Source organism: Buceros rhinoceros, unplaced genomic scaffold, assembly GCF_000710305.1.
Source record: "Buceros rhinoceros silvestris isolate BGI_N320 unplaced genomic scaffold, ASM71030v1 scaffold34879, whole genome shotgun sequence".
Taxonomy (NCBI): domain Eukaryota; kingdom Metazoa; phylum Chordata; class Aves; order Bucerotiformes; family Bucerotidae; genus Buceros; species Buceros rhinoceros.
In genome coordinates, this window is record NW_010433935.1 from 2964 (window position 1) to 24732 (window position 21769).

The 21769-nt window shown below is 43.3% G+C and overlaps 1 protein-coding gene across 1 annotated transcript; it reads right to left on the minus strand.

The window, feature by feature from the left end:
- Nucleotides 1-2984: 2984 nt before the first annotated feature.
- On the minus strand, nucleotides 2985-20760 carry NOS2 (nitric oxide synthase 2, inducible). Its single transcript, XM_010144270.1, has 26 exons — nucleotides 20654-20760; nucleotides 19499-19595; nucleotides 18808-18930; nucleotides 18569-18717; nucleotides 16415-16577; nucleotides 15886-15977; nucleotides 15391-15532; nucleotides 14846-14985; nucleotides 14115-14289; nucleotides 13267-13368; nucleotides 12478-12672; nucleotides 11958-12040; nucleotides 11506-11650; nucleotides 11145-11249; nucleotides 10946-10995; nucleotides 10680-10854; nucleotides 10042-10174; nucleotides 9571-9649; nucleotides 8487-8665; nucleotides 7707-7870; nucleotides 6709-6919; nucleotides 6291-6378; nucleotides 5763-5884; nucleotides 4554-4702; nucleotides 3678-3872; nucleotides 2985-3095 (listed from the first exon to the last, which is right to left on the minus strand). Exons 1-26 carry the CDS (start codon nucleotides 20758-20760, stop codon nucleotides 2985-2987), a joined length of 3474 nt encoding a protein of 1157 aa, XP_010142572.1.
- Between the last annotated feature and the right edge of the window lie 1009 nt (nucleotides 20761-21769).

Genomic DNA, 21769 nt, shown 5'->3' on the forward strand with positions numbered 1-21769 from the left:
ACAGCCAGCGTGGCAGAAGCACCTGGAGACACGGGGCAGCCCCCCCACCTGCAGACACTGGGGTTTTTGAGCATCTACCCTAACGCAAGGCCTGAACTTCTGTTACCCCTCAGCTAGGCAGTGACGTACTCCTCAGGTACCCGTCCAAGCGCTCCTTGCCTTTTCCTCAAGGACAGAGCTTGGGTTAATCGATGTTACTTAAAACCAGGTTAGAAGTACGTAGGGGCTGCTAGTGGATCAGTGAGTGCTGGATTCCCAACAGATTTCAGAAACACGTTCACGTGGCCAAGCCCTACCTAGTTATGTGCTGCAGGGCAGCACCAGTGTGTCTCACCGCAAGGCCAGCGAGGGGACTGCAGCTCCCCACAGCGACCCGCAGCTCAGCGGCACCAACCCACCCCCGTACCTGAGGGCACCAGGGCCTCTGGCAGCAGCCAGCGGCTGGAGAGAGCGGGGCTAGGAACCGCCTGGCTGTGGGTGCCTCGGCCCCTTCAGAGTGCCCAGTTCCACGACAGCCAGGTAGACTGAGCCTATGCATTAATCAAAAGCCACTAATTGCTTCAGAAAGTGGTGCCCTGTACTTCTCAGCTCAGCAGGTGCATGATCACCTCAGTAACTCCTAGCCCAGCACAGCTCCTCTGTCTCTAGCGGTGTTAGTCAAGTGCTTTAACTAACGCACATGCTCGCACCCCGCACTGGCTGGGGCTGCCCGAGCGCTCCAAGATCCGCAGAACGGGCTATTTGATCATCTTCAGGATTTTAAAAGGTATATTTTGTATCTTTAAATGAAGGTTCAGGTTTTATCTTGGAATAGAATAATTATCCACGGACCTTAACCTCTGCACTTTATCCTCCACATTTATTTCTGTAGAAAAAGCAATTAAACACAGCTTCAGATCAGCACTGTGATGGAAGTTAACTTACTTACAGCTGGGACCAGTTTAAATAAATTCACAAAGAATTAGAACAGATCTCTGCTCCTCTTAATCCTTTAACTGCCTTCTCACCTCTCTGCTAGGGGGAAATTGTTGCAATGGTGGAATTAAGATGAAAAGATCCCCCAATAAAACTTGCCTCGTCACCTTGGAGCAGATAAATGGAAAGTTCTGCAGCTCCTGAGCTGGCACAAAAACCACTGGTGCCTCCTCTGCGACTGGTCAGAGGCCCACGAAGGAGCAGGTGCTCTTGCTTTCCTGGCCGGCAGTTCACACGGGTGTCTCACAGCTGCAGCACATGGCGCTACCTAGGGGCAGCCTGGTCTGCTCTCCACTCGGTACAGGTGCTTTTTCTTCCTGAGAATCTGACCCTCCAGATGAAAGAGAATGCTTAGTACACAACCAGGATTCTCCAGGATTATGGTAAGAGCTTACTTCGAAAAGACACCTCAGATACACAGAAAGCATCCTGGCAAGGAACTTCACCTCTTCAGTCACGTGCAGGGAAAATGGGTTGTGCAGTGACACGCCTCCCCCGAGGGCACGGAGCATATTAGCACCCTGAAGTATGGAACTTACTGCTTCTCTTTCCTACCCTTGCTGGACTCATCCGAGGGGTCCTAGGACTCAGTGAGCCTGGGCTTGCAGAGAACTTCCTTCATGGAAAGTGCCCTTACCTTTTCCATTTCCATCCCACCCCAAAAATCTAAAATCAGAAAACATCGACTGAACCAAGTATGAAACAACACTGACCGAGTAACTCTACTAGGTGCCCGTCAGGAGCCTCCTCTGTCCTTCACTCTTGTAGCAGTGTCTGACACATCCTGTTCCCTGCCAGCGCTGTCCACAGTCTGCCATCTACGCTGTCTCTGAGCTCGTGTCTAAGGCTGTCCTGAGGCACATGTGAAACACACGGTACACATGTGGCACTGCTGACTTTTGAGTCTCAACTCCTCCTCCATCAGGTTCTAGCTCCTAGAGACGAGGGGTGACAGGAAAAATCTCACCTTAAGCTTTTTAAATATGATCGTATAGCCCTGGTAATTTTAGAGAAAGAATGGAAAGCTCTGACATAACTGCGAGGCATAGAAAGAGCCAAAGCTGAAACATAACTAGGGCAAAATATCCGGCTCCTGTTGCTATTTCATATCCCCACAGTCTGCAGCACAAGTTTGCACCTCCCTGACAGGAATAAAACTGCGTGACTAACCTTGGGCAGCCTGCGTGGCACCGGGAGATGGGCTCTCTGCGTACGGACAGTGCTGGCTGGAGCCCAAACCCACTTCACCACAACCTGAGAACTTGCTTCCCCACCCCTGCTTCTCCAGGCTGAAGCCAAGAGCAGAACGAGGCCCTTTAATCAACACCAACTTGTTTATCTCAATATAAAGGCATCTTTTATTACAAACAAATCAAGTAAATCAGAACATAGAATTCAAACGTACAAAGTGCTTTTGGGTTTTCTGAACCTTCTGCCACTGGCTCTGTAACGAGAAGTCAGGTTCAAGTACCTGTATCGCACAAAGCAGAATTCACACCTACTACCTCCTCAGTACGTACGTTCGACGTGTGTATGCAGCAGGTGCCTCCACTGACAAACCAGTTCATTATCTCAGTCGCCAGCACTGCTTCAGACTCACAAGGCGTGGGACCAGACGTTTCCAAGTGACATAACCATCCATTTACTTGCTTTAAAGTAAAGATAATATGCACAGTAAAACAATCCCATAAATATTCACAAAGATAAACAGTACATTTCAAAAAAGATTTCACTTCTAGCTTACATAGTAAAAAATTCTAAATTTTCCTTGTATTTACAAAAACCAGCAGATTTATTCTAGCATAGACAGTATTAAAAATAATTTGCATCTTCAGTATTAAGAAAACCTATCAAAAGAATTCTCAGAATAAATAGCATCAAAAGTTAATTCAGGGTTTTTTTTAATTAGGGCTGGGGTTTAAAAGTCAAATCATACAATCATATACACTTGTGTAAGAAAGAGGACTTCACCCCTTGTTTTTTGGAAATAACAGATGTGCAAGTGTTGTCTAAACCATAAGCTGACTCGCTGGACGGGCGGGTTGCAAAGCTCTTACACCTCTTTTGACTTCATGTGAGAACACAGCCCCAAATATATCTTCATGGTATCGCTTCTGGCTCTGCAAAAACAGAAAGGAAACCCACACGATGCATTAAATACTGCTAACTCGTCCTTACGGAGCAGCTGAGAAACTCCGAGGGCTTTTGAGCGCCTGTGTTCTGCGATGGGGGACTTGTGTTCTGCCAGTAACAGGAGGAGCCCATTGAACCCCAGACACAGCGGCTGCAGGACGAGTTCTCCTAACAGAAGGGTCCTAACAGGCCGGCAGACCCGGCAGTCTGCTGTCGGTGATGGACTCACCAATCCCTTAGCATCACTTTCCTCCCTCAGTGCAAGTACAACACAGTCTCACACTCCTGATGTTCCAGAGACTCCGCAAAGCTCGTGCCCAGTCCCCAAAGGGAGGTGCTGACAAAACTGGCGGACATAAGGGAACATCACGTGCCACTGTAACACCCTAACCAAGCAGAAAGTGTTTTAATCATGATGGGTGGACTAAGCTGATCACTTAAAGCTTTTTCCCTTGTGCATTCTGCTGAAACAAAGCTCATGGCAGTCTGCGAGATCTTGAGGGTGACTTTGAAGACTCGTGTAACCCACCCCGGAGCACTGTCTGAGGGCCCAGTCTGTCAGAGCATACCTTTAGCTGGAAGAAATAGTCTTCTGCCTGCTGCTGGCTGAGGTTCAGGTTCCTCGCAAGCACCCTTTTCAAAGCCTGAGCCACGTCCTTGGCCATGCGCACATCTCCACAGACGTACAGGTGCCCTTCCTCCTTCTGCAAGAGGTTGCACACTTTGGTCTCCAACTTGCTTTGAAGAATGTCTTGAACATAGACCTTAGAAACAGAACAAGGGTCATTAGACAGCATTTCTTAAATGCTACTTTGGCTACCGGCTTTTCAAAATCCAGTGTGGGTCTGCGCAGTAGGGTTCCAAATGCCCTGTCTCTTCCGGCTGCATGTTGTGCCACAACAAACGAGAAGAAAAATGTCTTCATGCTGCTTTTACAAGCCCCAGATTCGGAGCTGTGCCCTGATTAAACTCAAGGAGACTAAGACTCGCCATTTTTAGAACCAGTCACAACTGCCAGTTTCCTGTCTTGCCAGGAGAGTAGGATAGCTGAAGAGAGGACAGCTTAGGGGCTGTTGTTTTCTCCAAGATTTCACCTATGCAAAATTATCTTCCAAGTCACAGTGTCATTGAAATGGTGACAAATGGACAGACCCAACTTATTTCTAACCCATGGCCTAATCAAACCCTGCAAAAATTTAAGGTTTCGGAAATTGCTCCAGCTTCTAGTTTCACAGGCTGTTTGCACGCAACGTGCCTCTCCACACGGCAGCGAGGGGTTGCGCTTATACAGCCTGCTGGTACTGCCGCGCACAGTGAGGTTCAGCTTCCCCGGGAAGTGACGGAGCAGCGCCTTTCGTCACTTGTTCACAATATTCCGAAGCAAAATGCTGAAGTTTTGTTAAAGAACATTGTTAAACAGAGCCCAAATCTTAACCGGAGCTTACTTTAGCTTGGCCGGGTTGTCTGGAGTAAGCCGTGTAGATGTCCTTCAGGACCCCCTTCCTCTTCATTTCCTCAGTTTCTTCTTTGTAGATGTGGTCCATGTCTGGCTGCCGGCAGCCGAATAGTAATGTCATGTCACCACCTTTGATCCCTGAAACCACATTGGGAAGATTTTTGTCTTTCCTCGTAAGGTCCATTACCTCGTAGGACTGTTCCCATAGAGGGCCCCGTTGTGACAGTAACTGGCTGTGTACAGCTGTCTGTGCCACATCTGGAACAGAGTGTCGAGGTTTGATCCCTGCTGTATAAAAAAGGTGTGGACAGGCTGGAGAGGCTCCAGAGAAGGGTCACAAAGGTGATCCAAGGACTGGGAAGCCACCACGTGAGGAAAGGCTGAGAGAACTGAGTTTGTTCAGCCTTGAGGAAAGAAACTCAGGGGAGACCTTGTCACTTGTTCCAGTATTTAACAGGTGCCCACAAAGAAGATGAAGGCTCCCTTTTACAAGGAGTCACATGATAAAGATGAGGGTAACTGGTACAAGTTAATCCTGGGGAGATTCTGATTGGACACAAGAGGAAAGTTGTTCACAACGAGAAGAATCAGCCATTGGAATAACACCCCAGCACTGGAAACTTAGATTCAGCTGGGCAGGAGGCTTGGCCAGCTTGTCTAGACCAAGCTTTTGCCAAGAAAGGTTGGATCAGGTGATTCTTGAGGTCCCTTCCAACCTGGGATTGTGTGATTCTGATTTTCTAACTAGCCTTTCAAACTAATCATACGAGGAGGAGAGTGTGGGTGGCTAATGTGTGACAGCTTCTAATTTTAGGGTCTTGCAGTAGGATTGAATCTGCCCAAATCTGGAGCAGGTTCCCCAAACAGGCTGTTACACACAGGCCAAAGTGTTTCCTCTCCATACTGAAGCCCCTGTGTGAGTGCCTGGGGCAGTCATGGAACATGCTGTATTTACGAGGACACACGGGCTGCTCCTTCCAAGTGACCAAACACCCCCAGACCATTGGAATGGTCTCAGGGAGGATGGATTAGCTGTTTCAGTGCAGTGTTCAGTCAGTGCTGGGATGACAGATCTCTACAGGATTTACTTTGCTAATGTTCTGGGTGCCTCCACCTGAGAGATGTGGTTTGGAGGACTGGGGATGTCTGCCGCTGCCGGGAGAGTTATGGCCTACCCCGTGACAATCCCCGTAAGCACCTTTCTTTTCCAAGTCATAGAGACGCTGCAGCCAGAAGCTTCTGAAGGGAGCGATTCCTGTTCCTGGGCCAATCAGAAGGCATGGCTTGGTTGGGTCCTCCGGGAGCTGGAATTCATTAGTCCTAGAAAGCAATAATATGTTACTTGGGTAATTAGTTTATGACTGACATCTCGGTGTCTGTTTCCTGAATGATTCAGAGCAGCACAGCCGAAGTTACGAAGGTGAAAACAGTATGGGGCTGCTGCATGTGTCCTCAGCTTCCCTTGCCCTATGGGGGATAGGCTGACAGCAAGGATGGGAATGGAATTCTTCCAGAATTTTCTTACGATTTAGCTCAACATAAGACATGGTAAAAGATATCTCTGGAAGACCGGGAGCTCCCTCTCTTCTCAAACTCAGACATTCCAACTTCATTCACTTCAATATCATATGCAAACAATGAAAGGAACCACTGAAGGACCTGAACTAAAACCCAACCGGTTTGTTTGGTTTTTATTTCTTTCTGTTTTTCTCTGTCATACACTCACCTGTGTATAAAGCATGGAACTGTTTCATTGAGAGCTATTGTATTCAGCCACGTGCTGCAAACCCCGTGGTGCAAAGGCCCTTGTCCATCTGGCCAGAGCAAAGGAAAACACCTCTGTCAGTATCCAACAGCTCTCAGTTCTAAAAAAAACCTTATACTTAAAATTATGTTTTTTAAGTAAGTGTGTATCTAGTAATGATTTATAAAACAGGGACACAGTGACGATGCTGGAGGATTTCAGGAAATCCTGGCACAGTATGAACAGCTGTGCTGAAGTATACTATCCCCCGTGTTTCACAACACAAACTTTTTGTTACAGAAATGCTTCATGCCATACGGCAGACACAGGGTTTTTCTGAAGCAGGATGCAGCCTAAACATCATTTACCTGAGAGCAAAATGAAAATGACCATTCCTTACCTCTTGTCCTGTAGTTTACCACTGCAACTGTCAGGTGTATCTCTCTGGGAGTCATGTCACAGCAGGAGCTGACAGAATAGTATCTGGGTTTCAGCAACGGCAGCTGGGTCAGTAAGAAAGCTGTTGAGACCTCAGCAGAAGGAAACTCCTCCAGGACCTCCAGGATGTTCGGGCTGTTGTAAAACTTCCATTTGTTGTATTCTTCCATGCTCTAAAAGCCAAAGGCCACCATCGCAACGTTAGCAGGTCATGCCCAGTTCAGGAGGACAAGGATATTTGAAGGGTCACTTACAGATAAGATTCCTGCTTTACATTCAATTAAATACTCAGGCAAACCAACAGAGAGTTCTCAAAACTCTGACTAGACTAATATTTAGGTTTCCTAAAAATGGTTTTGTTTTTGAAATCAGAATTAGAGAATAACTGCTGCAGTGTTCTCAGACACCAGCTCTCTCAGTGAGGATGTAGAACCTGAAGAAGGATCTGTTTGTCAGCCCCCTGCTATGGGCTATCAGGGCCCAGGTCCTGGTACCTACCGAGCCCTGCTGAAACCAGCAGAAGGAAGCTCTTATCACACCTATCAGTCACTGGTTACTTAAGGCGACATCCCTCCTACTCTCACGGTACCAATTCTCTGACAAAAATATCTACCAGCTCCCCTCCAACCCCTCCTCCTGCAAACTGTAAGGTCTTCTAGTGGTGTGTCCTCAGAAACCACAAGACAGGCGAGAGAAACTGGCAGGCGAAGTGACCCACCCAGAACCATACAGGAAACACCAGATCTGAAGAAACCTCTTGATTCCCACACCCAAGCTGAGCCACAAGACCACCCTTTCTCTCACTGTGGCTGGTTTTACTAGCACACAGAACATGTAGCAGAGGGATAAAAGTCAAGCATCATCACTACAAAAATTTCTGAAGCTTTTGCTACACAGTTAAAGGGCATCAGGTGGTCCAGTTTACAGCACTTCTAACATAAATCTAGCCCTAACACCTACCTGACATAAAACTTGCAGTCTCTGTTTGTCCCCTTCCGCTGTTACCAGCTGTGAGAGGTTTTTTAGTAGTTGTTGGGAGGGTGGAGTAGTGATATCAAGCAAGTATGTCAAAGCCTCAGGGAGCGTGCAGGCTGGAATTTTTTTGTCACTTGTCCAGTAGCCACCTGGAAATAAGGGAAATAAAAGAACACTTGTCAATTCCCGTAGCATTTCATAGCTGTAGGGCTTTGCAAAACAACAGCGTCCTTCAAAATCCGATTTCACAATAGATTGCAGCAGGTCTAGACCACAGGGCCCTTCTGAAAAGCGGTTGATGTGAGATACTCTAACGCAGAGAATTGCAGGATAACGAAACCCCACTGTAAAATGAAAAACCTATCTTTTGAGGAAATCATCTTCCTGTGTGTCAGAACCCTGTGATTCAGCAGGTTGTTCCCGGTAAGATGGGAAAGATGATCATGACATGTAAAGCTATTTTAGGACTCGGATAAGAACAATAAGCAAACTCTGTTGGTAAATTTAATTGCAGTCAATGGCCAACTCAGCAACTGAATACAAAGTGTCAACCTGGGATAACTCTGTGAACACCGGTGAAGTTATCCTGGGCCGTCACGGTATGCAAAATCAGAATCGAAAGAATAACTAATAGCATCAACAAAACCCCACTGAAACTTCAGAAAAGGAAAACAGAATCAAATTGAGTCTATACAACAATCTCAGGAATTTTAGAGAAATCTGTCCAACAGCCTCTGTTATTTTACCTAAAGGGAACCAACTTACTATCTGTGCAGGTTTCGAGTCTGATAGTCTGATCAGCTGGAGGGGCATCCTTGACACGTGCAATGAGGCCATGGACTAATTCTGGCTGGTTCCCTGGGAAAATCCCGATGTGTTCTCCGGGCAGGTAGCGCACTTCCTGATTAGTCTCACAGGAAAGCTTAACTAGAATGGTAACACGACTAGATATAGAAAAAAAGAGATTAGACAGATCTTGGTTACGTCGACAGGATTTCCCTTGGATTGCGCAGAACAGGAATAAACCTGAGGTGACAGCTGGCAAGGCTTACTTGTGTTCGTTACCAGGTCATCAGGCCAGCTTAGTACTTCATGGAGACAAGCAAATAATAGGCCAGATATGTGAAGTACTTGTAGCAAAATAAATAAGATGCTGAAGCGCTGCGTGATCTGTCCAGTAAGCAATAAATGTGCCTGTAATCAGCCAATGAAAGGAAGCTCAGCTCTGCTGAAGACTGAACACCTCACACCCTAAACCAGCTCAGAGAAGTGCCATAAGACGGTGTATATAGAACAGGGACGAGAGAGAGCTGCTGGAGGCTGTGGAAGGGCCATTCATCAATGCTACTGCTGAGACAGATGCTGGCACCGATTATCTGTTTGCATTTCTTTGTGCATTGTCTTGTCTCAGCTGGCTGTGCAGTACAGCCAAATGCAGCAGCCACTTGCACTATCCTTCTTTCTTTTTCTTCCTGCTAAGGGGCAATTTTTCTCCTAAATGAAGTAAACGTACACCTGGCATGCAGAATACCAAGCAAGAGAGAGGGACCACACACTTGACCTCCCACATTTAGTAGGTATCAAAGGGCCATATCATAAAGTTACTTATTTCCCTATGCTCCTAGAGACTCTAGGTAGGAGCTGATTTCCCAGTAAACCAGAGCTGAGGCTGTATGTATTCTTGTGGTCTTGGGATAACAATTTACTTCTACTAATGATGGTACAAAATACATATATATTTCTCAATGACTGCAGGGAGAATGTGTTGATAACCCATTATAGCATTTCAGACGTTAATGATTTCAGTAACATGTAGTATTGCAGTATCCAAAAGAATGAGGTATCGTACCTGGATTTTAAGCTTTGAAGATTCTGTCTGAATTTCAGCTTCATGGGAATTACGTTCTTGGCGTGAATGTTTGCAAGTGCTGTTGAGAAAAGAGGGTGAGATTCATGGCAATTTTGTGATTAGGTTTGTTTAAAAAAATCTTCAAATAATACGCAACACAGAACGGAACCGTGCTCGCCCTAGAACACAATAGACTTTTTGTCAGTTGTGTGTCCTGTATGTGTGCCTCCCCTGACTAAAAGGAGTTCATCTCAGCTTTTGTTCTTCTGGGGCTGTCAAAGTGTGTGTGAGTCCTGGTGTTCTGATCTATTGTGCTGGAAAAGATAACGATTTATCAATGTAAACCAATGTCTTTTTTTCTCTGTAGTTTATCATATGCATTCTATTACCTAGCAGCAATATCACTTCTAGGAAACCTTTACAGTTCAGACCTGTCTGAGCAACGTGGACAGAGGAAGTGGAAGGTAATACCTTTAGCCAAGTCTACGGTCTGAGGGTCTTGCACTATCCTGTAATTCTTCGGATCCCAGCTGTCATCAGACGTATATATCGCAGGCAACTGAATACTGCTTTTCCCACGGATGTTAAAAGTGTCACAGGCAGTCTAGAAAAAAGAAAAAAAAAGGCTATTCATAGTAAAAAAAATCAGGGATTCTTAGCATTGCCATAATCCTAATGAGGAGATAGCAGTCTCACAGACTGCTGGGTTCGATTGATTTTGTGAGGTCAGTTAGTTAGATGTTATAGGGGTTCAGTGAGTTCAGCAAGGTTCCACTCTATATCAATATAGATAAAACTGATCATCTTCAAAAAACCTGATGTTTGATGCTACTGCTCTCGTTCGTACTGAGCCCTCCATTATCCAAAAGGTTTCATGGAATACCACGTGAATATTAAAAAATACTAGAAAAGGTGCCCAGCTCCCTGGGTAACAGGGAAGCTGTGGAGCTTAGGCAAGCTGTAGAAGAGAGGGGAGTTTGAAATTCAGATATAAATCCAGATGTTTGTTTTCCTTCACTTCCCTCCATTTTTATGGGATGCTAGTGAATACTGAAATGAAATGAATGAATGAACAAACTAAAATATGAGCTAACTACTTATATAGTCACCTTGAACGCATTGACTGCCCACATGCGAAAGGCTTCTTCTTGCCCGTTGAGTTCATCTCCTTCACCTATTGGAGTGAGCTGAGAAGCCCCTAGCTGGGCCAGTTTTTGGTCAATGGCATGGGCAAAGGCACAGAACTCTGGATACATGCTGGACCCCAAACCAAACACGGCGTATCTGCAGAAGCAGATAAAAAGAAGATCGCTATATTATACTAAACGAAACGCAAAAGGACTCAATCACATGCAAATCAAACTATGTATTTTACCTGATTTTTTTTCTCAGCAATTTCAGAGTGAGCAAGGAGTTCTTCAAGGTCTGTGTAAAAATTCATAAAATACTTAGGGTTAGGAAAATACTCTGATTTAAAGCATACGTGAGACCCTGATCCAGATCTTACTCAAGGACATGGAACAAACGAAAGACTTTGAGTCGAACTTCATCTATAGTTCTGAGGTGAACGTTACCTTTCCATTATTTGGAGAATCTCCATTTCCAAAAGTGCTAGTAACCACTAAAAGAAGTGTTTCTTTTTCCAGGTCACCAATGTTGTACTCATCCATGCACAGAACCTGGAAGGTATAAATCTCATGAGAAATTGCTAGCAGGCATAAGAACTAGCATTAGATATTGCTGCAATTATCAGGTGACTGTTGACCAAATTTACAAGGCATTATGCTAAATGAATACAAAAATCAAGGTTCTAGTCCAACTTATATTTATTGAACACTCAAAATACAGGAGTAGAGAAAGAAAAAGCTTGCAGAGGCTGATAAAACTCGCCAAAGTTCTTTCTCCATTTACTGTGGATGATTTATACTTTCTTACCTTAGTGTTGAAGGCACAGTTGAACAAGCTGCACAGATTGTTGGCTAATGTTTCAGATTTCCCAGTCTCTGTTGCATAGATTATAGTGACCTGGGACCTGGCTGCCATTGCTTGTCGTGTAAGTGAAGATGCAAAGAGTACAGCTCTGGGAAAAAAAATTATCACAAATTTTTAATGTAGCTAGACAGTAATTTAGACTGATCTACAACCAAGCTAGGAAAGACTGATGTTGAGCATGGTGTCTCCTTGGAAGATTGTTTGGAAGAAGATATAGATACTGTGAAATAAAATACAGATGTGACTACAACATAACTGTGGATAGGTAGAGTCCATGATTCAAAGAATTCAAGCGGTCTCTCCTGTAATAATTATTAAAAAAAAGGTGGAACAGAAACATCTCAAGAATCAAGTAGTTGAACAAAAGCATGAAACCCCTTATTTAAACAACTTACTTTGCCAAGACGCTAAACTTTATTTCCTTTTTCTTTGGCCTCCGGGTCTCATCTTGCCAGACATGTGTTTTCCAGGCATCCACCTTTAAAAAGAAAAGTTAAGCTTCGGGTAAGAAATGTAAAATAATAAATACGCAATTAGTGTATCTTTGAAAGGGCCAGGTTAAAAAGAATCTTTATATATAAATATTAGAAGTATATATACATGTATGTGTATATCTACACACATACAGATTCAATGGCATCTCTCTGTGTATGTATATATATACACACACAATCCTCTGTGTACAAATAGGGGATCAGTCTCCATAGTGCTAAATTGAATTTAACTTACGGCTTGAGAATGCCACAGATCTAACACAACCTTCCACAGCACAGTCGATACTGTCTGCGATTTATGAACCTCCCTAGTGAACTTCGATTAACCAGGGATTTTCATCTGGATGTTGTCAGGTCTCCTATTATCACCTGCACTGCTGATGTCTTCTACTAGAGTCACATCTTTTTGGATCATGTGTACCTGGTAGTAATAGAAGGGAGTGAGGACATAGTTCAACATCTCCTGGTGGAAGACAGGAGTTAAGCTCCCTGATATAGGGGGTACAATCCACACCCAGTCAGCTGGGCAGCCTCCTCGCAGCCGGTACTCATTCTGCATGTACTTCATGAAGGACTCAGCAGCCGAGTGGTGATCCATGATAGTCACATTTTGTTTCTAGAAAAATTGCAAAAAGATGTACATTAAAAAGTCCATTCCTTCCCGATGTAGTTAAAGTAATCCTTTTCCTTTGGTTAATATTTAAAGAATTTTTTCTGTGCTACTATCAGCAACTATTATATAGATACAGATTGAGGCAGACCTTTGATGAAGGCCTCCTGTATCCTTTTGTTTCTTTTAACATCAGCATTTTACCTCTGCAAAAGCCTCGATTCATTTTTACCCTTCTTTCATACTCTTGATATGTTAGATAAATTGTAATTGTAAATAAAATAGATTAATGCAATAGCTTTAATAAATGTTGACACTTAGACATACGTGTTAAAAGCATGAACACTCTTGCCCTTAACTTCCTTTTCTCTTCCTCTCCCTTCTGTCTTCACTTGAGATTTTTTTCTGACTACAACAGGAAATAGGGATTCCTCTACTTTCCCAGGTGTAAATCAAGAATATCTCAACTGAAATCACTTTGATAACCTCCGCTGAGCACTGGTGCCCCCGTACTATATTTACACAAAGCTGTTGTAAGTGAAAGGAAGAAGTGGCACCCAGGATTCAGTGTCTCTCCAGATACCTCACTCGTTGACTTACTTGGAAGCTATAAAGCACAGCCACATTTATCTCTACAACAGCTCGGTCTTTCCATAACGATGACAGTTTGTTTGTTTCCAGTCCCATTCGTCTCCCTACCTCCTACATGTGAAAGAGAGAGAAAAGGGAAAAGCGAATTTACTATGCAGGGCTTAGACCTCATGATTTCCCCACCTCATCAGATTAATATACAGGAAAAAGTATTGCAGAAGCAGGAGGAGTCAGTCTTACACTGGGGAAAGCAGTGACAGCAGAAGCACTTGGGAGGAGAGGTAAACTTCAATTATGGATCCTGGTTCTGGAGACTGTGCCAGTTTGGGAAAGCAGGGAGAGGTTCCCTCCTGGACTAAATGGTTTAACCAGTGGCGGTATCTGGGTATAAGTCATCATCAGTAATTGTACTGGTGAGGTGACCTGCAGCCTATCACCAGAACTCCACTGCCTTGGCAATAGCAGACTGGAACTGATGTAAATACACCTCTGAGAAATGAAGAGGCCAGAAGTCCTGAACCAGCACGACTCAGGGTAAAATCAGGGAAGAGCTCTCTTTGGACAACATTTTCTGTAATTTTTTTACAGTTGCTCTTTCGCCATTCTATACAGCTCTTTGGAACAGACACTGTCAGAACACTGTCAACACAGTTACACAATCTGGCAGTCATCCTCTTGGCAGAAATTCAAGATGTCCCACAGTAGTCAGGGCATTGTGTCAGATTATCACTGAAGCGTTGGTGTGATATGAATACAACACCCATCCCAGCAAAGACTGACGGCGTGTCTTCAGAAACACTCTGCCCCCCGAGGTCAGTCCCTCCTCACATCAACATGCCTCTACTTCAGGAGATTACCTTCAGGATGTTGTACCGCTGTACGTCACAGAAGTCTCGCACTCCTATCTCTGTCCCCATATACCAGCCATTGAAAGGACACCCAGTAAACTCCAGGCCTCCCACCTCGAGAAGCATGTTTGCAACAGCAGGCAGCGCATACCACTTCAGATCCAACTCCTTAAACCATTCGTACCTGTTAAACAAACATTCGGATCATTATTCTGTGTGCCCTTTCCTCCTGTAGGCAATAACCAGAAAAATGCAGGAAGGTAACTCCAGAAGTGACCCGAAGCATGGTCTGCAAAAGCACACAGCAGTTTGTTTACGACGTGGTAACTGGGAACTGCCTGCTAAAGAAACTGCAGAACAACATTAGTGTTCAGCAGTCTGCAGCCCAGCCCCAAAGAAGCATGAAGAAAGAAGAGAGAGAGAGGGGCAATAACCACTTCGCTATGAGTGCAGCCATGTTTTATATGTGTATTACACTGGCATAAGAAATGATGACTTTTAAAATTCTGAATATGATTGAAAAGTAGATTGGGAAAAAAAGATTTCCAGCAAAATCGCTAGTGGCTTCGTTAATATAAATCTCATTTCATTGTTCTAACAGGCATTTTATCTTTCAGGACAATTTACCGTAATTTCATCCTAACAAAGAACTCATAAAATGACTGCCACAGGCGCAGGGTAATAACCTGCCAAGGTGAGGCAGAGGCAAGAACATAATTTTCTCAATCTTGTGTGCTTACCTTGGATGCTCTATTGGCACTTCGAGGACAATTTCTGGCGGGTATTCAAATATTTCTGGGTCTTGGCCATTTGCTTGGAGAACAAGTGGAACTACATCAAAGCGGCCGTATTTCGGCTTCCACCCAAGCTCAATGCACAACTGTAATAAAGAAAGTACATTTGGGGTTTTTTCAGGTTTCCTCCCAGGATCTGAAGACAAAAGAATGTTAACCCTCTAAAACCTGCTGAGGTAAATGCTAAGTGATAGAAGTTCCCCTTCCCATTCAAACAATGTTGACATATGTCGTTACAGTCCTGATTGTGTCCCTGACTTAAGGGGAGCATTAGCTCACCCTCTTCTGAGATAGAGGGGAGGGGTTTTTATATCAGGATTGTAAGAAGTTAGTGCTCCAGCCTGCACCTAGAACTTGTGGGGCAGAGCATCCCATTCCCTCTCAATGCCACAATTCCCTCCCACTCTGCATAAACGCGCAAGGGAAAAGAAAAAAGGCAGATGGGTTAGACAAGATGGAAAGCAGTTGTGAGTCTGTATTTAGAACTGTACCTGCGTGAACTCCACACTGGCAGGGTCTCCTACGATAGACCCATCTGGCATCTGATATCCAGCATATCGGATGAGCTGGCCGTTCCAAACACGGAAATCGTGTTTCCCATCAGTCCTCTGGGGGAAGATAGTGATGGCTGATCTGCCCGGAGAGACAATCAAATCCTGTTACACCACAGCCGCACGCCAAACACGTTCTAATTATTAAGACACAAATTGTTACCAACAGCAATTATTTAATATTCCTAAAATAAACATCAGTAGAAATATCTTCTTCCCAGGAATTAAAAAAGATTTTGCAACATCAGCCATGAAAGTTACAAAATTTCAAGATGGTTGACGGTACATGAGAGGAACATGTAAGTACCAGGAGAATTAAGAGCAGAGACAAGTCGTCACAATATTTAGACAGACCATTTCGGGTCTTACGTAGAGTTTTGAATCCAGATCTGGATGTGATTTTGGTTGTTTGAAATTAAAATTAAAGAGACCTGCCTTATATTTCCATTGTTCGTGGCATACTGAATGTGACGACAGATATGCTCAAACATTTCCTTTGCTGTTTTACAATCACGTGCATCAAACACCTGTAGGTTTCCAAAAGAAACATAAAGAAAAAAAGTTATTTTGGAGCAGTGACGTAAGCTTATTATTTTTCTTAAGGAAAGGCAAGATTGAGGAAAAAAACGAAACGAAAAATCAGTGTTTTTCAATTTAATTATAGCTCCACTAGAAAATGTTTATTTTTATTGTTCTTATATGCATCATTTTCACATGTAAATCCTCTAAGGACCGAGGCACGCACCCGGTTCTCTGATATGGTTGGTTCGTACACTAGCACTCCCACACATTTACATTCAACTGTGGAACAGAGAACTACAAAACCCATACTGATCTTATGATATGTAGAGGAGGGAGTAGCCCTCAGTCCAAGCAACTGGCATTATTTTACCAAAGTAAAGGACATTCTTCTGATTTACAGCAGACGACTCTTCGGTCCACCATGTCTAGACTGACAGGTTACCTGTAGATTGGCCCACTGGATTCTCCCAATGCACCGAGGCGCGTTCCTCCAGGCCTGTTTGGCAGCAAAGATCAGCTCATCCTTTGTCAGCTGGTAGGTTCCTGTTGTTTCTATCTCCTTGGTCAGCGTTTCCAACCGGACCAGGTGTTCTTCTATTTTTGGTCTTTTGAACAGGAAGCAACAATGAAAAGAAACAATGAGAATTTCATTACTTAGAGCTGATTCAAATTGCAGACATTCTCCTTAGGTTCTGGGTCAAGAAGAGCACAGCCATTGCTGAAGCCAGAAAGCTTTTGAGCACCCTTCTGCATGAGAAGACTTCTACTTTCATTGCTATTTTATCTGCCAGAATGCAGGCAGAGTAAATTTCCAGGGAGGGGATTAGCATCTATGTAGGTTGAGATACAGCAGTGAGAAACCTGTTCCTCTTATAATTCTACACAGAGAATTCTCAGCATAGAATATCCTTTATGAAAACAATGCGCTTCTTTAGACAGAGTCACCATGATCTGTTCCCACCTCCACTCCACAGCACTATGCCGCTGTCCCCACAGCACAGCTGCTACCTGCTGCAGCAGTCCAGGTGTGAGGTTTTGATCAAAAAGCAGGGGGTATTCTTGGTAAAGGGATGAGTTAAGTACGCAGGACTCTGACTGAGGACTGCTGAGGAGAATTTTTCCCAGCTTCAGAATTTAGGAACTGTCCTTATTGAGTGCAAATGACAGAGCTTAGTACCCTCAGGAAGAAACTAACACGGTAGAAATTGAAGTAGTGACACCACCCTTTCACCACCCAACACATACATGGACAAGCTTTTCTGTGTAAATTTTCAGTTTAAATTTGGATTTTCCAGACTAGTTTGGGAAAAAATTGTCAATTCACAGGCAAATAAAAAGTAGAGAACAGGCTAGTTTCAGCCCAAATGTAGGATTATAGCGACTGTCCTCAAAGTTCTGTTATTTTCACATGGACACAGCTCTTCTGAGCAAAGTAAGCAGGATTTTCATTCCTAAAAGGAAGAGCTGAGCAATTTCTTTGTCAGGGAAACAAACTCCAAAATTCTTTAGTTTGATAACAGAGAACGAAGTCAAAACATTAGGAGATATTTTTTGCAGCACAGACAAGAATTGTTTTGTTAGCTTACAGACAGAATGAAAATAGCCTGCACTGTCTGGGAGTTTTCACATTTTCAACAAGATGAAAGATCAAGGGCAAGCACGTAAGATAGCGTAAATCAACGTGATCAAATAGCCATGAGCAGAAACACAGAGATGTGCAAATGCAATATGTTGGCAAGCGAGTACAGCCTGTGTATAAGACAGGGACTTTCAGAAAGATTCAGGTGGAAGAAAGCTTTGTAGAAGAGTTCAAAGCGTCTAAAGAAGTAGCCATTATGAGGCTGAGTCCCTTTGAAAGTCTGATAATGTTTTATAATGGGATGAGCAAACATTGAATTGTCGTTTGATAGTTTGTCATGTGAAAACTTGGTCACTGCAAACTCTTGGACCTCAACCAGATGTTCCAGCTTTTCCTGCAACAAGCTGTCTCTGCACCATGCCCATTTTGGGGAGAACACAAACCTCTTTTCTGAAGCTAGAACAGCCCTCTCAGCATGCTCAGTAAGCTTTTTTTTGTTGTTGTTGATGATAGCACAGAACAAGGTTGAGAAGCAAGAGCCTTGACTTCCAATCTTTAGCTAAAGCCTTGAGAGTCAAAACACAGAACAAAAGAACACAGAGAAAAAATACTTGGAACAGCACAAACAAAAGGCATTATCCACATTATTCACGTCTAAGACTGATCTGAGCAGGAGCTGATGCCTCTAACAGCTGATGTTAAGAAAACAGAAGGTAACACTCTGCAAGAGTCCTAACCAAGTTGCTCATAGACATTCTATAACGTAACACAGTCAGAAGGGATGGGGCTGAGGAACAGAGTCCACTTCTGTGTTCCCAGACCCTGGGATTGGCAGATGGAGCATACAAGGTGCAGTAATAGTTTTACTGACCTTTTCTATCAGTCCTTGCCTATTTTTGCATGCGTGCTATGCATAGTTACCAATAGCTGTGCAGAAACCAAACACCCCTATAGTCTCACAGACAGATAGGCAGACAGAGGACATTTACACCAAAAATGAAGGTGAAGTTGGCTTACTCTTTAAGGGAACTGTAGTACTGCTTGATAAAGTCTATTGCCTGAGGTAAAAGTTCTGCTGCTGGAACCGGCCCATCTCTAGTACCTTTCACCAGGCCTTTTGGGGTCATGACTGACGCTTGACAGGCTTTGGACCGGCAGCTGATAACCTGAAAAACAGTACGATGTCAGAAACCAATGTTGCACCCTGTATCTTTTCAAAGTTATGAAAAATCACTTGTCAGATTTCCTTATCCTACCTCCTTTGCTGTCAAGTGTAGTGTGTCAAGAAAGCTGGATCCATTTGCAAAGTTTCTTACTTTTACATGTCTTGGACATCTTGATACTTGGTTTGAGGCTTTGATACCATTTTGGGGGCGGTTCTGGAGAGAGAAAAGATAAAAATACATATTGTCTTCAGACCTATTAAATATCTTAAAGCTTCATTTTATATGACCATTAAAATGCTACAAATCAAATTCAAGAGATGAGGTATCAATGTGATCTTCTCCAACGTATTTATTCACTTGAGTACATAACCGTTGACCTAATCCACAGTTTGACACAAAACAGGAAGAAAGTATTTTTATACTAATCAAACAACATCTGCCTCTGCAAATGTCTTTTAAATTTCAGCAAGCCCTCTTGACATAATAGTTGCAGCCCCAGGAAAACAGTGAACCAGACAATTTTAGACAAAGGACATGTTTGTTACTAGAGCTTTCAAAAGGTGAATAAAGCAACAGAGCACTCCAATCCCACTGGGTCACCTCCTTCCTTTAAGCCTTACCAAAGCTCCTTTTTGCTCAGAAAAGATCTTTCAGCCAAAGATCTGAGTGGTCCAACCTCATGTAACCCCAGTTAGGCCTCACATGACAACTTTGAGAAATTCTTAGCAGTAAGCACAACCCGTGTGAACTTCAGTATCAAACAACGACGCTAGAAACAGACCTCTCTCCCATCACTGGCCTTCGCTGAAGTTACGAGAGGTGGCATCTCTATCTGATTCTTGCTCACACCACGTAATTTGGCATCATCGTTTTCTAAGCTTTAAAAGAGAGAAAGACAATCCATTATAACACAACACACTTAACCTGTAGCATCAGTAGGGAGATGCTCAGAGCTGTCTCTGAAAGACGTACTGAGTCAATAAGCCAAGCACTGGCAGCAGCATGAGGAGTGGAGGGGACTATAAGACAATAGTAAAGCTATAATCAACCTTTTCAGTCACTATGTGGGGAGGAAAACAACAGATACGGCCTAGAATGTTAAAGGTTGAGTATCATTGCTGTAAGCTGGCCAGAAAATACTCAAAGGAATTAAACAAAGAGGTTGAAATCTTCAGGGAAATGTGTGAAAGTTTCAGCTAGGTCCAGTTTCCACCTTATTAAACAAATAACATACTTTTATATTGATTTCCTTTGTCTTCTGCATTAAGTCCTACTTTCTGAACTCCTACTTTTTAACTTGGATATCAGGTTTCAGAAGATGTTCAAAAACACCAGAGGGGCATCCAGACCACAAACTCCAAATGAAGCCCTTCGCTGGAGAGAGCGATGATGTTTTAGCTAGCAGAGCATATGTGATCACCCGCTTCCACGAGTCAGCTTCACCTATCTCCACGTTTGAATATAAACTACTTTGAGCAATGACAGGAAAGGGTAGGGAATGGGCAGAGAAAGAAATGGCATGCAAAAGGAGCTTGAAATAAGTAACAGCTTGAAAACTGAGAAATTTAATAATCACATGCAACTTACTTTATACGGTGTCTTGTATAAACAGTACCACAGAAATACTTCACCAACTTAGTTACAGGATTAAGAATCACTTTGCTCCTTTTTATAGCATACGCATGCCTCCTAAGTTCTAACGTACGTGAAACCACTATAGCACACCAAGTACATTTAGAAGCATAAAAGAGAACAATTGTGTAACTTAGACATGAAAGCTTACATGCACCTTACCAAAACAAGACCACCCAGTGACCCCCAGGACGGCTGTTCCTTGGGAACACATTACAGGTTTCTCCAGAAGCCATGTTACTTACTATCTTCCCTTTCCAAATGAAAGGGAGACTACGAAGCCATTAAAGAACAAAGATCTTACCTACGGATCTTCCTATTTTTCTCCACATTATTGTTGACATCCTTCTCTTCAGAGGACTGGCTCTTAGCAGCATGAGGTTTGAACACAAACTGCCATGGGCACAGCATTTTGTACGCCTTTGTTATGATTTTCGGTCACAGTGCTGAAATCTTGTTTTATGTGATGTGGGAACACCTCTGAGGAGGGACAAAATCTCAAGGTCAGATTTTGACTAAAAAGGTAACTCCCTTTGACGGGGCTCAGAAATTCACCACATTAACTCATGTGATTAGCTTCCTGTCTTACTTCACTCAGAGAACTGATAGCAAAACTAACCGTTCTCTTTGTCAGAGTAACGCTGCAGCCGTGCCCTAATGCAAAAATGAGTCTGAAAATTAACCAGAACATTTTGCAACCTATTCATCTGCAGAGACAAACAGAATGCTGAGACTCTGAATTCTGCAATTTTGCAAGGTATATATACATAGCATGGTTTTGACTGTAACATATAAGAACATACAAAGTCTAACGCTATTCATTTAAACATGTATTTTCTGCTAATTTGTGATCCTAAAATGGATTTGCGCCAGGAAAGGTGTGACAGGAGACAAAGAGGAAACTACTAAATTGCTGGATAAGGCAGAATTAGCCTCAGCGTGAGAATCTGGCTGAGAATAGATATTTCCAAAAAGATGAAGAAAGAAAATACATATTGCCACATATGGCTGATGTAATTTATGTATTATTTTGAGATTCATATTGCTTTTTCAGTAAAAGTAAAATTGATATTGCTGGGCTCCCAAGATGCTGACTGCTGTAAAATTATACAAGAAAAGAAATGCATGCAGCTGCATGCAGATCTGGGCAGAAACTGTAAGGTGTAAGTCTGTTACTTCCAGGTAGAAGAAATGGGGCGTAATAAGCATTTCTCTGCAGTTACAAAATAGAAACAAATCTAAATTACTAATTCTGCAATTAAAAAATGCTGCAGTGTGCCTATTCATTTTTGCAGAACACAGAGGAAAAAAGAGAAGGAAAATATAGGGAGAGAGAAAGAAGGAAAAGAAAGGAGGAAAGTTAGAAAGGGAGAAAGAGGAAAAAAGGGAAAATAAAAAAAACAAACCAGAAAAAAGATAC

Excerpts from the sequence above, each read along its gene's own strand:
- NOS2 (XM_010144270.1), bottom strand. The coding sequence starts at position 20,760 with ATGCTGTGCCCATGGCAGTTTGTGTTCAAACCTCATGCTGCTAAGAGC. Across the intron at positions 19,596-20,653 it reads AAAAATAGGAAGATCCGTAG|CTTAGAAAACGATGATGCCA; the intron begins GTAAGATCTTTG and ends TCTCTTTTAAAG. Across the intron at positions 15,978-16,414 it reads TCCAGTGGGCCAATCTACAG|GTGTTTGATGCACGTGATTG; the intron begins GTAACCTGTCAG and ends GGAAACCTACAG.